This window comes from Amblyraja radiata, chromosome 15 (genome assembly GCF_010909765.2).
Source record: "Amblyraja radiata isolate CabotCenter1 chromosome 15, sAmbRad1.1.pri, whole genome shotgun sequence".
In the NCBI taxonomy this organism is placed as follows: Eukaryota; Metazoa; Chordata; class Chondrichthyes; order Rajiformes; family Rajidae; genus Amblyraja; species Amblyraja radiata.
The window spans coordinates 41439217-41454324 of NC_045970.1; the positions used below are offsets into that span (position 1 = coordinate 41439217).

Below are 15108 nucleotides of genomic sequence, written 5' to 3' on the forward strand. Positions count from 1 at the left end.
CCATCAAATCTACTACACCATTTAATCAGGGCTGATCTATTTCTCCCTCCTAACCCCATTCTCCTGCCTTTTTCTCTTAACTTCTGACACCCATACTGTCTACACCATCCATGCTTCACACTGTCTCAGGAGAGTAGCCAACATAATTAAGAACCATTTACAGCCTGATCAATCCCTATTCTCCCTCTCTCTTTGAACAGAAGATACAAATATCAAAAGATTCTGGGTGTTTTTTAATCCAACTTGCTAATGCCATTTTGTGTCCCCTTTTGGTCCTTCTAATCGCCTGCCGAAGCACTTCTTTCCTATCTTTATATTCCTCAAAAGCCCTGTCTGATTCCATCTTCAAATTTTGCATACACATCCAATTCTATTTTGGACCAAATTTACCACCTCTTTGGTCATCCAAGATTCCGTTACTTTGCCATCCTTATCTCTTCTTACTAGAACGCCAGTCCTGAACTTTGAATGAGTGGCTTTAAAATGGCATCAACTGGCCTTTAAATGAGACATGAACGACATTTATATTTCCAACTCTTGTCTGTTTTATGTGAGAAATAGTACATTCAATTGTTGCAACCTACTCACAATATTCTTTCCATTATCTTCCACTGAAACATTGTCATGGAAGGCCAGCTACGGAGAAGCCATATCCTTCTATCTATGTGTTTACATTGCATTGAACAGGTCCAATTTACATGAAAAAAACACATACATTCTGCAAAGTATTATGTGAACAATTATACCTTAATTTCCATCACTTGTAATAATACTTTCCTATTTAAATAGTTAAATTTAGCACTTGTGTTACTGGATTTGCCCTCTGAATTTTAAAAGCGCCACGCGTAAATGTTACAATCTAATGCAGACATTAAATGAGCATTAAGGCCATGATTTCAACAGCAACATTCAGATTTGTTAGCAAAAGACATGTTAGAAAAATATGTGAGAAATTGCTTGCACTAATTATCTTCACATAACACTTTTCACATCCAAAGGAAGTCATAAAAGGTTTCATAACCAATTATTATTATACCTCTCATTATTATATAGGAAAATGAAGTAGCTCATTATGCCACCGAAGCCACATTAACGTCAATTAATAAAATTGATCTACTAATCTCTTTCGGTTGTATTGGCTAGAGGGAGCCAATTTATAATGCCAAGAGATAGCTCCTTGGTGTCAATCTCAAATCTTGGATTCGAACTTCAATCCACAATGTGAATCAACAGCTACAGCAGGAACACTTTTGAACACCTATGAAAAACACTGGGTTTATCACAGGGACCGAATGCTGATAATAGTTTTCAATTTTGCCAAAGATAGACACAAAACTCACCGGGTCAGGCAGCATTTTTCAAGAAAAGAAATAGGTGATGTTTCGGGTCAAGACCCTTCTTCAGACTGAGAGTCAGGGGAAAGGGAAACAAGATATATAGACAGCAATGTAGAGAGATGTAGAACAAATGAATGAAAGATATGCCAAAAAGTGACGATGATAAAGTATACAGACCATTGTGCTAGGTGAAAACGAGTATATACAATGAGACTCAACAAGATGACTTGGAAGCTGGTACAAATTGGGTGGGGGATGGATGGAGAGAGAGGGGATGCAAGTGTTACTTGAAGTTAGAGAAATCAATATTCATACCACTGGGCTGTAAGCTGCCCAAGCGAAATATGAGATGCTGTTCCTCCAATTTGCATTTGGCCTCACTCAGACAATGGAGGAGGCCTAGAACAAAAAGGTCAGTGTGGGAATGGGAAGGAGAATTAAAGTGTTTGGCAACTGGGAGATCAAGTAGGTCCAGGCAGACTGAGCGAAGGTGTTCAGCGAAACGATCGCCCAGTCTACGTTTGGTCTCGCCGATGTATAAGAGTTTTGCCAATTTGGGGTTAGCTCAGAATGTTCTTAGTTGGGAGAACACTCCCACCACAGAGGCCTGCACAGATTAGGACTTTGGATAGAGGGATTAACACACACAATTTAGACACTATGGTTGAACAATCAATGTGTGCAGGAGTAAATCAACAATCTATGTCACATTTATAAAGATGGTTGCCAGAAGACAGGAGATTATAGTCCTCTTAGCCAAATGTCTGTGGTTAGAAAATCATTTTAGTCCATGACCTGACTGAGCTGTTTGAAGAGGTGGCTGAACGTTGTCAACATGGATCAACTCATATAGGCTAAAACTCATATTTTTAATTAGCATTTGATCGCCAGCTGAAGCAGTATCTCATGAAACTGAAGACAAATCAATGATTTTGTTACCTGCTACCTGCTAGAAGAGGGCTGGGCAGTGAGTGAGAATAATGAACTAATACTCAGATAACCTGGATCCCTGTTTGAAGACAGCCACTACTCACATTTATAAACACTCAGGGTGAGAGGATGAAAAGCTATACATCCAAGTTTGCTGGTGACTTGGAGCATTGTAAGGTGTAGAGGCAAAGGCATTCAACTGCAAACAGATAGCAACTGATCTCAGGTAAGTACAAGAAGGTTTATAGAGTTATATAAACATTATTTTTGGCTGAAATTTTTGGGAGTGGATGTGGGATCCCTAATCATATTTAAAATTCCACTGGGTGAGTACAAGAAGTGGAAACAACTGCAGGGCAAAGAAAGCTGGGAAATGGGATAAACATTTTTTAGGGTATGGCCAAAATGGGCTGAATGACATTTTACTGTGCTGTGAAAGATTTGTTTAATTCTTCAACTCTACTCTTTCTCCTGAATTGTTGAAGGAGAGGTTCAACCCATCACTGAGGCTACAGTAAGGACACAGTCTTTGTGTGTGTGTGGGGGGGGGGGGTTACACTCTTTTACATAAATTAAAGCAGGCTCCAGTGCCAGTTATGGGCATGTAACCACTTTCCTTCCCAGAAAGTGGAATGTTTGATTTTGTGTAAAGAAGTATGGGTAACAGGGCTGAGTTGTTTGCCATATTCCATCTGCATTTCTGCATGGGCTCAGTCTCACCACCACTTGCCTATTTATACCATTCTGTAAAAGACAGAGTGCTCACGTGATTTGTTGTTTTGGTATTGGAATGAGAGACCATGCAGAGGAATTTCTGGAAGATTTACTAAGATGTTTAGTTTAGTTTGGAGATAATGCACGGAAACAGGCCCTTCGGCCCACCGAGTCCGCACCGACCAGCGATCCCCGCACATTAACACTACCCTACACACACTAGGGACAATTTTACATTTATACCAAGCCACTTATGTCAGTTGGGTTGTACGTCTTTGGTGTGTGGGAGGAAACCGAAGATCTCGGAGAAAACCCAGGCAGGTCACAGGGAGAACGTACAGACTCCGTACAGACAGCACCCGTAGTCAGGATCGAAACCGGGTCTGAATGTTCAGGCAGAATATTTTCTGAGTTTGGGTAACATGTCAGGAAGAAGCATCAACATATGAAGATAGGCTCATTTTCAGTTAGAACAAACAAAACACAAGGTTATTGGTTTCTGCTTTGTAGACACTACGATAAACAGAGGGATTTTGTGATCCAAGCAACCTGTATGTGTAGTGGCAGCTTGTGTATAGCAAGATCTATCCACGTAAAGTCAAAGTTTGGAGTTAACATTCAGAGCAGGGGAAACGATGTCTTGTGTTACGTTGGTGAGGCCAAGCTGGTTGAACACATTTTGGGACTGAACCTGATATTCCTTTTAATAATCAGCTTGCCTAACACTGGTTTAAATTGCAGGCTCTCAGTGAAATTATAATGGTATATATCAGTGGCACCCAACAGAAAAGGCCTCTTGGTCTAAAGGAAGGAGAAATGGCCAATATGAATCTGTCTTCCTCCATGTATAATTGGAATGCTAATAATAGGCCAGTTAGCCTGACATCAGTAGTTGGTAAAATGTTAAAGTCCATTATTAAGGATGAACCTTCCGAGTATTTAGATGCACACGATAAAATAGGCTATAGTCAGCATGGTTTTGTGAATTGGAGATCTTGCCTGACTAATCTGTGGGAAATCCTTTGAGGAAATAAATAACAGGATGGACAAAAGAATCAGTGGAAGTTGTTTACTTGGATTGTCAGAAGGCCTTTGATAAGGTGCGGCACATGAGGCTGCTAAATACTATGATAGTCCATGGTATTAGAGGAATACACTAGCATGGATAGAAGGTCAGCTGAATGGCCAAAGGCAAAGAGTGGGAATGAAGGAGGATTTCTCTGGTTGACTGGCAGTGACTAGTGGTAGTGTAGGGTCAGTGTAGGGTCCACTACTTTCCCATCAACCATGATTTGGATGATAGAATTAATGGCTTTGTGTCCAAGTTTGTTAATGATACAAAAATGGCTGGAGGGGCAGGTGGTGTAGTGGAAGCAGAGTGCTTGCAGAAGGACTTGGACAGGTTGGGAGAGTGAGCAAAGAAGTGGCAGATCGAATACAGTGTAGCAATGTGTGTGGTCATGGACTTTGCTAGTAAGAATAAAGGCATAAACTATTTTCTAAATGGGGAGGATTCAGAAATCGAGGATGCAAGTGCTGGTACACTTGTTGGTGCTGGTGCAGGATTCATGAAAAGTTAATTTGCAGGTTGAATTGGTAGTAAGGAAGGCAAATGCAACGTTGGCATTCATTTCAAGAGAACTGAAATAAAAAAGCATTAGGAGTATTATGAGCAGTTTTAAGCCCCATATCTGAGGAGGGATGTGCTGGCGTTGGAGATGGTCCAGAGCAGGTTTATGAAAATGATCCTGGGGATGATTGGGAATGATAAGTGTTTGATGGCTCTGGGCTGTTACTCACTGGAGTCTGGAAGGATGAGGGGATATCTCATTGAAATTTACCGAATAATGAAAGGCTTGGATAGAGTGGAAGTGGAGAGGATGTTTCTACTCTGTGGAGAGTCCAGGTACAGATGGCACAGCCGGTAAATGATAGGACGTACCTTTAGAAAGGAGATGAGGATGAATATCTTTAGCCAAAGGGTGGTGACTTTGTGGAATTCATTGCCACAGACAGTCATGGAGATCAAGTCTTTGGGTATTTTTTAGGCAAATTCTTGATTAGTAAGGGGGTCAAGTGTTATGGGGGAAAGGAAGGAGTATGGGGTTGTGAGGGAAAGATAGATCAGCCACGATTGAATAGTGGAAGAGACTTGATGGGCTGAATGGCCTAATTCTCTCATATGAACTCATGAACATGAACTAACTGAGTATAGGTATATCTAGATGTTAGCATATGTTTATGTAATTGGAACATTTTCCCAATTACATGAATATATGCCAACATTTTAAAATCAATTGCATTTTGCAGTCTTTTCTGAGATTGTTCTGAGATAAATGATAAGTAACGGGAAATAAAATAATGAAAAAACGACTAATTTGAAGACATCTACCACCTGTATCACACATTGTTACAAGAACCCAACTGAAACTCCAATATTTGAGTGTTAGCACAAGGTTGCTGCTTATTATTTGAGATTAAGTCGACATGGGCTGGCCAAGGCAAATCGGGCTGTGACCAAGGGAATTCTTCTTAATGATTTCAGTGTGGAGCCAGGTCAGAATCCTGGTTTTACTGCTTCTCTTTTCCCGAATGTTACAGTTTCTCAACCGGACCATTTTTTTCATCCTTGAAAAAGCAATTTGAGGGTTAATTCATGAGCAGTCAAATCGATGACATGCATTTGAAAGTAAATAATTCTCTGCAATATACGTTATTCATATGAACACAAATTCCCAATTATTGTTGAGGCTTCTGCAGTGTAATGCCATATTCTGAAGAACTCCACCAAGAACACAAGCCTTCTTTTATTAACCCAACCCCACTCATCTCCCTCACGTTTTCTTCCTCGAGCAGTTGAAGCAGTATAAACCACAAAGTAGAAACTTAATTAACGATACCAGCAAATGGCTGGGTTTGTCTCTGTTTCTTTGCAGGTTTCTACTCTGCATGCATCGGGCTGGAATGACGAATGCTCCAACGAGACCACATTGAATTATCAGACAAACTAATTGGAATGAGGAACAAAACTGCAGGCTGGATACATTTGTAAATCATGTTAGAAATGCTACCTTGTGCACCAATGGAGCTCCACTAACGACAGGACAAACAGTGCAGCGTTTGTGTTTCGCCTTGCTAGCTTTGAGTTTAAGACCAACTCAATATTTTAAAATAAACCCCTGTCTTTCTTTCTCACCATTTACCAGAGAACATTTTATGAAGGAAGATAAAGTGAAAGGTCAGATTTACCTCTTTAACATTCTGTACAAACTTTCCCACCTCGTCTCTGTTTTTTTCTATTATCTCAAGTTTATCAGCGATTGCCTGAATTTTAAATATGATGTTGCTGATTGAACGTTCCATCTGGACAACTCGGCGCTCCATTCTGAAATAACATCATATTATATTATCAATACTTCATGAAATGCTGCTGCCATTGAGAAAATACTTGACTAACATCACACATAGATTTTAATATAAAGGTTCACTTCATTTTATTTTTCGCATCTACCACGTCACCCCTGGATACGTACATTTGGAACTCCTCATTTGTCACACTGCCGTTTGTTTTTTTACTGCCATTCTTTACATTTTCAGCAGACTGGTTGAAAACTGTTGATTTATCCTCGTTCTTTCCCAAGTTCTCTATCTCAGCATTCAGAGCAACCTATGAAAAAGAAAAATAGATATTAAAGTAATCAACGATCAACAGAATGTTAGTTTAATCCAGTAATAGCTGAATGCACAGTCATCAGAAATGTTACTCTCCAAATAATATGCAGTCAGGAAACCATTCACATTTTGCTTCTTTTAACATTTCATTTTTCAAGATCTGGGCATCACTGGCAAAGCCAGCATTTATTCTTCATCTTAATTCCCAACAGAGGCCGTGCTCTTGGCTAGGGGTACAGGAAACATCAAGGATAGTACGAGGGTCACCAATGAGACCCTATGGGAAACCCTGATTGATTCCACTACCCTCACAGATCAGCACCAATCTCTGCGTATAAGGTTCACCTCATTGCGTCCTCATTTATTGCCGATAATTCTAGATCTATTTCCTGACCTCAAACTATCTGCTATTGGAACAGCTCGTCCCCACCTACCCTCATTTATACGCTGGGAGTGGCGGCGCGTAACGGCAGCGGCTCGACTACAGTCGTCTGTCTTTTTTTATTTTTGTCTTGTTAAATGTATGTCTTGAGTTAGTTTTTATTATTTTTTTTTAGCTGTGTATATGTGGGGGGTGGTGGGGGTGCTGTGGGGGAAACCGTTTTAAATCTCTTCCCTGTGCGGGTACCCGACTATTCCCTGTCGGGTCTCGGATGCCGTTGGGCCTAACATCATGGAGCCGGCGGTGACCTCCGGCCGGGACTAACCTGAGGGCTCCAGTTGCAGAGCCTGCGGAACTGAAATCGCGGAGCTGGCCAACTTCGGAGCGGGAAGAGCTGTGGTGGCGTGCAGCTGCGACCCGACTTTGGAGTTCGGAGGCACCGGCCGCAGACCCGGTGGACGGGAACATCGGGAGCTCGCAGGTCCCTGGTGGGAGACCGCTTTTCCGAGCTCCGCAACGGCGACTTCTCCCGCTGGAACCGCGGGTTTAAAGGACATGGAGCCGGGGCCTAACATCGCCCGGCGTGGCTTAAACGGCCTCAGGACTTACCATCGCCCGCCGGGGGCTTTAACATCGGAGCCCCAGTTCGCCTCGACACTGCAGTTGGACTACTGAACCGCGGGAGAAGGAACAAAGGGAAGAGATAAAGACTTTGCCTTCCATCACAGTGAGGAGATGTTGGAGACTCACTGTGATGGATGTTTATGTAAACTGTGTTAAGTGTGGGTCTTGGATTGTTTTGTAATGTAAAAAACTGTAGAAATTATATTTCGTTCAAACCTAGGTTTGAATGACAATAAATAGCATTCTATTTATCCTAACTAAACCTGTCATAACCCTGCAGAACTCCAGTAATTTTATTTTCTGTTTAAGGAGAATGAACCCAGCTTTTCCAGCCAATCCTTGTACCTAAATCTCTCATATCTGGAATTATTCAAGTATTTTTTTTAACTTTCCCTATTAAGTTATACATAGGAAATCACATTTCTTTATAGTTTGTGAGTCTCACTGCTGTAGTTCAAACAAATCTGATGCAAGTGGCAATGAATGAATGAATGAATGAATGAATGAATGAATGAATGAATGAATGAATGAATGAATGAACGAATGAATGACCCTCAAGGTTGCACATCATTCTTGGTGAATTAATGTTCTTGGAGCTAATTGCCTTACCTTCTTTTCTTCCAATTCACTCCTCATCCTCATCTGCTCTTTTTCATCCAATATCTTATTATCATCACAGTCAAATCTTGCAAAGGTATCTGTGATCTCTTGATCAGAGTGGCCCATGCTGAAAAATAATTGATTCTTGAATATGGAACCATTGGGCGACCTGTAACTAAACGACCAAAAGACTGGAAGGTCCCAGTGGGAAGAGCGTTTTGGGAAATCAATGTTTTTTCTGCCCAACATCACACCACCCACATGCCAGCTGAAGCCTGCAGGTCATGACCTTCACCACCCAGCTTGGGCAGCATCTTTCTTGTTTCATTTCGAGAGCACAAATCATGTTAGTATCCCTCCACACAGAAGCCATCTGCCCTGAGCCAGGAGAACTAGCAAGAACTTGACAAAGACAAAAGAGGGTAAATGACAGTAACCCATAAACCCGGAGATAGTGGAATAATGATATTCCCACCACATTGGTCAGTGTTGCTAACTGTCCTATACACGAAAGCAAAATTGTCCCTTTTATGAAATGACAGTGAAGGAAATCAATGCAGTATGCCTATTACCCTCACCATTTTTCTGACCTGCAAATGTTGGGTCCAGGGCCAATAGTCTTGACTCAATAGTCAAGAACTTTCTGCCAGCAGGGAGAATAAAGTGCTGCAATCTCAGCACTGAATGCACAGATGAATTAAATCTATTTCAAGTCAACATGATCCACTGGGAGGAATTCTTCCCGAACCCTGTTCACCATAAGCCCAATCCACACCAAATTTGCAGCAGCAATGTCAGGTGAACGTGCACCTTCACTATAGTTTGGTTCAGTCAGGTGTCAAAGACTGACATTAAACGACTGAATTCTGCCAATGCTGAACTAGGAGAGATGGGAACATCCTCAATTGGCCATAGAGCGATAAAGTGTGGACTTTGTCCCTACTTGCCCACACCGACCAACATGTCCCAGCTACACTAGTCCCACCTGCCTGCATTTGGTCCATATCCCTCCAAACCTGTCTTATCCATGTACCTGTCTAACAGTTTCTTAAATGTTGAGATAGTCCCAATCGTACCTTCCCTGGCAGCTTATTCCATACACCTTTTGTGTGAAAAAGTTAACCCTCAGATTCCTATGAAATCTTTTCCCCTTCTTCTTAAACCTATGTTCTCTGACCCTCGATTCACCTACTCTGGGCAAGAGACTCTGTGCATCTACCCGATCTATTCCTCTCATAATTTTAGACATGAATGTCTCGGCTGTTGCATTTCCATCATTGTTTAGATGCTGTTTCAGATTTCTGTTACTTTCATTTTTAATTTAATTTCTATTCACAAGCTTGATGTTATGAAATTTTGCACACATGCAATGCATGGAAATTGGGAATTCTGGAATATCTTTATCAATAATTCTCCAATTCTCCTGAAAAAACAATTCCATTTTAAACCTGCCCTGTAATTAGATATATTTTCAGCCTTACTCTTTGAGATTGTTTCGAAAAACCTCAAATTCCAGCCTATTGGATCCATTCTGAAGAGTTTTCTGCACGTCAGAAATTCGCTCTTTTTTCAGCTTCATTTTCATCAAAGCCCTATTATAGCCCTAAAATTAAAACAGGGTATAAAAATACATAAATCTAGTATCTTACAGTTAATGAACAACAATGCTTGCTCATATTAAATTTCTCTACCCATTATTTCACCAAAGAAGTTAAAAATCGTTGTCACAAAAGCACAGAGAACCACCATGTAGTGGTAATATTCTTTGAACACTGGCATCACAATATTGCCACAGTGGCAAGGAGGCTTTCAGCACAATGGCCTTCATCGGTCAGCATAATGAATACAACGTTGGGATGTTATGTTACAGCTGTACAAGGCGTCATTGAGACCAGTTGGAGTATTATATTCAGTTTTGTTCAACCTGCACTAGAAAAGTTATTGTTAATCTGGAAAGAGTATTGAGAAGATTTCCAAGCATGGTGCCAGGACTTGAGGTCCTGAGCTATAGTGAGTGGTTGGGCAGAATAGCCCTTTGAACGTAGAAGTATGAAAGGTGATCTTATGGAGTGTAGAAGTATGAAAGGTGATCTTATCTGTCTAAGATCATGAGGGAAATACATAGGGTGGATGCACAGAATCTTTCAGTAGAGTAGGATAATCATGAACCAGAGGACATAGATTTAAGGAGAAAGATTTAATAAGAATCTGAGGGGCAACCTTTTCATACGAAGGGTGGTATGATTCGTGTAGGAAGGGACTGTATGTGGGCTGTATGATCTGTGTAGGATGGAACTACAGATGCTGGTTTAAACAGAAGATAGACACAAAAAGCTGGAGTCACTCAGTGGGACGGGTAGCATCTCTGGAGAGAAGGAATAGGTGACGTTTCAGCTGTATAATTCTTTGACTCTAATGGTTTGCTTATTACTTTATTGCATAAAACATTGGTATTGTCATATGAAAACCAACCTGTTTAATGATGTCAGTAATTTGAAGTTCACTTTTCTGATTGGAAAGATCTGCTTTCACCTCTGAGTATGTATCATTTATAATGGCCAGGAACATATTCTGAAAGAAAAAAATAGTTAGTACAATGATTAAATTAATTAGTTAGTATGAATACGTCTTCCCCTTCCATTGCGCGTACCTATAAAATTCTTACTTTGCTCCTGAGACAAGCAAAATTAAATGTTGTGATTTGGTCCTGGACTATCTTGCATTGCATTGAGCAGTGGACAGATAATGGCCCGGCTCTCATCATTACTTCATCTGATGGACTATTCTCATTTTGCTAGGCTGACTCCTGACCTGTCAGCATCAGTGGTCTTCTAAGTGATCCATCGCTCATCCATGCTTGCAAGAAATCTCTTAATTTAATTTAGTTTAGTTTAGAGATGCAGTGCGGAAACAGGCCCTTCGGCCCACCGGGTCAGCACCGACCAGCGATACCCGTTAACACTATTCTACACACAACTAGGGACAATTTACATTTATACCAAGCCAATTAACCTATAAACCTATACATATTTGGGGTGTGGGAGGAAACCAAAGATCTCTGTGAAAACTCACGCGATCACAGGGAGAACATATAAACTTCGTACAGACAGCACCCGTAGTCGGGATCGAACCCGGGTCTCTTGCGCTGCAAGCATTGTAAGGCAGCAACTCTACCGCTGCTCCACCGTGCCGCCCCGGATTAGTTGCTCTCGTCCTCTTGCTGCTCCAAGTGCCAAGACCTTCAGGCCATATCTTTCACCTCATGGTTTGACATGGTCATTCATTCTTGACGCTGTGAGGAAGCATCTTCACAACTTAAAGCATCGGCTACCTTGGTAGAACCATGCGGAAGATGACTGAAGTCTGGTGGCCTCTGCCTGCTGTTTCCTCCCAGCTTGGCTGGCCATGGATCTACAGATGCTTGGCTGTATTAAACCAGCTGTTGACTTTGGTTGATTTTGAAAGGCCTCTAAGGATTTAATTGCCATACTTTTCCACCAGGTTGATTTTTTTCACATGGGTGAAAGCGCTGAGTTAATTTTCCACCTAGATTTCCTACCTTTCTACCTTCCTACCATAAAGAAATGCACAGCACAGAAACAGGCCCTTTCCATGCAACTTGGCCTTGCCAACCACGATGTCTACATTATTCTCACTTTCCCACATTAGGCTCACATCCCTCTACTCCTTCCATATTCTTGTACATGTCCAAATGCCTTTCAAACATTGTAGTAGTATCTGCCTCAGCGCCCTCTTGTGGTAGCTTGTTCCCGATCTTCATCACCCTCTCTGTGATAAACTACCTCCTCTGGTAGTTCATTAAAAGGTTTTTCTGTTTTTAAACTTACTTTTAAACTGTTTTTCTCACCTACCAAATGCTTTTTTATCTACCCTGCCCATCTTTGTTGCCACTTTCATGGAGTTAAGGACTTGCACACCAACATTTATTTGTCCATCAACACTCCCAGGCTCCCTGCCATTTATTCTACATGAATTACCAGAATGTAACCCGCTCAAAGTGCATTACATCACACTTTTCTGTATTAAATTCCATTGGCCATTGCTCCGCCCAATTTTCCAGTTAATCTGTATTTCTTCATCAGCTATAACTCCATCAGTGGTTTGAATTTATCACAGGGAGTGGTTTGGGTGAATGGTTTGATGCATTCAGCTAGATAGGAGAATATACAACTGGCATCTGCTCAAGCCTTGGAAACGACTGAAGATCACATCTCAGGGTTGCCTTGAGTCCTCACCTCCGAGTTTACGGAATATTCGTTTAGTGGGTGGCCTTGCCACCAGTAATTCAACATTGCAGTTGATCAAAGAGCAGTTGTTAGATACCTAACTCCATTTAATTCCACTGCTCACCCTACCCCAACTATCTCCTTCCAGTGAAGGCATCATTTTTAAACCTTCCTGGCTCTAGCACCAATTGTCTCACAGCTACAATGACCTAGGTTTGACCATGAGCTCTTATGCTGTGGAGTTTATACATTTTCCTTGTGACCACATGGGGTTTCCCCCAGTGCTCTGGTTTCACATACCAAAGGTATGTTTGATTGCAATGTTAATTGATTGCTGTAGGTGGATGTTAGGACAACTAAGTGAGCATTAAATTAGAGAGAGGGCCGAAAGTATTCACAGGGGTGTTGCCAGGACTGGTTGGTGTTATATGGAAAGACTAAATTTGCTGGGATTGTTTTCCCTGAAAATAATGAGGCTGAAAGGTGAAGGTGTGGAAAAGATGGATGATCCCAGGCTTTTTCCCAGTTTAAGGGAGTCTAAAACAGGAGGGCATCAGTTCAAGATGGGAGATCTAAGAAGGACCTGAGAGGTAGGTTATTTTTACAGAGTGGGTGGTGGATATATGGAACACACCTCTAGAATATGTGGTTGAGGTGGGCACCATTACAATATTTAAAAGACATTTGAACAGGTACATAGGAAAAAGTACAGCAGTCGCGGTAGAGTTGCTGCCTTACAGCATTTGCAGCGCCGGAGAACCGGTTCGATCTTGACTACGGTTGCTGTCTGTACGGGGTTTGTACGTTCTCCCTGTGACCTGCGTGGGTTTTCTCCAAGATCTTTGATTTCCTCCCACACTCTAAAGGCGTACACGTTTGTAGGTTAATTGGCATGGTATAAATGTAAACTAGTCCCCCGTGTATGTGCAGGATAATGTTAACGTTGGATATCGCTGGTTGTTGCGGACTCGCTGGGCCGAAGGGCCTGTTTCCGCGCTGTATCTCTAAACTAAAAAAACTAAACTAAATGGTTTACAGGGAGAAAGAGGGAATGTGATTAATTGGATTGCTCTGAGAACCAGCATGGATTTGATGGGCTGAATGGCCTCCTATGGGTTAGTGGCGGCCTCTTATGGGTTAGTGGCGGCGCCTAACGGCAGCGGCTCGACTACAGTCGTCTGTCTTTTATTATTTTTGTCTTGTTAAATGTATGTCTTGAGTTATTTTTTTTTAGTTTTTTTTAGCTGTGTATATGTGGGGGGTGGTGGGGGGGCTGCGGGGGAAACCGTTTTAAATCTCTTCCCTGTGCGAGGACCCGACTATTCCCTGTTGGGTCTCAGATGTCGTTGGGCCTAACATCGTGGAGCCGGCGGCGACCTCCGGCCGGGACTAACCTGAGGGCTCCAGTTGCAGAGCCTGCGGAACTGACATCGCGGAGCTGGCCAACTTCGGAGCGGGAAGAGCTGTGGTGGCGCGCGGCTGCGACCCGACTTTTGGAGTTCGGAGGCACCGGCCGCAGACCCGGTGGACGGGAACATCGGGAGCTCGCAGGTCCCTGGTGGGAGACCGCTTTTCCGAGCTCCGCAACGGCGACTTCTCCCGCTGGAATCGCGGGTTTAAGGACATGGAGCCGGGGCCTAACATCGCCCGGCGTGGCTTAAACGGCCTCAGGACTTACCATCGCCCGCCGGGGGCTTTAACATCGGAGTCCCAGTTCGCCTCGATACTGCAGTTGGACTGCTGAACCGCGGGAGAAGGAACAAAGGGATGAGATAAAGACTTTGCCTTCCATCACAGTGAGGAGATGTTGGAGACTCACTGTGATGGATGTTTATGTAAACTGTGTTAAGTGTGGGTCTTGGATTGTTTTGTAATGTAAAAAACTGTAGAAATTATATTTTGTTCAAACCTAGGTTTGAATGACAATAAATTGCATTCTATTCTATTCTATTCTATTCTATTCTATTCTATTCTATTCTATTCTATTCTATGCCAGAAGGAAATATGGTTGCCTCTAATAAAATCAACCAAATTTATCTTCTAATTTTTCCTGGGGCACCACATTGATGCCTTGATCCTGATGCCCTTTAGCTCAGCAGGAATATTTAAAATTCAACGTAATAATGACCCTTACCTTACTCATAGTCACTTAAAATCCATCCATTCTCTGGTGTTCTGACTATCTCTGACATTTTTGACCACGACCTTCAAATTGACAAATCTCTCTTCTTGCGTTTCCATCATTTATATGTAATTTAATACAAGGTGCAACTTACCAGCAGAACAAAGAAGACAAAGAAAACGTAGGTGACAAAATAAATTGGACCCAAGATTCTGTTGGCATTGTCTATCTCATCAAAGTTGAAGTCTCCAAGGATTATTCGAAACTGAGTGAAACTGTTAAAAGAATTAAAGCAGAATTAGATGAAGAAATGCAAATAAGTATCTGATTGAGTTTTCCCTGTGGGGAGTGGATAAACCATGGCAATACAGAGCCAACAATATCCCCAAAATATGTCTCTACTACTCTATCCCACGCTGTTCCTGGAGTTGCCCCAAGATCACTCACCACCGGTCTGTGGACAGCACTGCTTATTCCAAC

General features: G+C 42.0%; 1 protein-coding gene across 1 annotated transcript in view; it reads right to left on the reverse strand.

The window, feature by feature from the left end:
- Positions 1–4996: 4996 nt before the first annotated feature.
- The window catches only part of pkd2l1 (polycystin 2 like 1, transient receptor potential cation channel), a 36074-nt gene continuing 25962 nt past the window's right edge, over positions 4997–15108 (reverse strand). The window contains exons 9-15 of the mRNA XM_033034244.1: positions 14783–14903; positions 10732–10830; positions 9741–9862; positions 8269–8386; positions 6515–6648; positions 6231–6366; positions 4997–5609 (exon numbers count right to left, since the gene is read on the reverse strand). Of these exons, the coding sequence (XP_032890135.1) occupies positions 5577–5609; positions 6231–6366; positions 6515–6648; positions 8269–8386; positions 9741–9862; positions 10732–10830; positions 14783–14903 (763 nt within the window). The 3' untranslated portion in view covers positions 4997–5576. The remainder of the gene's footprint in view (positions 5610–6230; positions 6367–6514; positions 6649–8268; positions 8387–9740; positions 9863–10731; positions 10831–14782; positions 14904–15108) is intronic.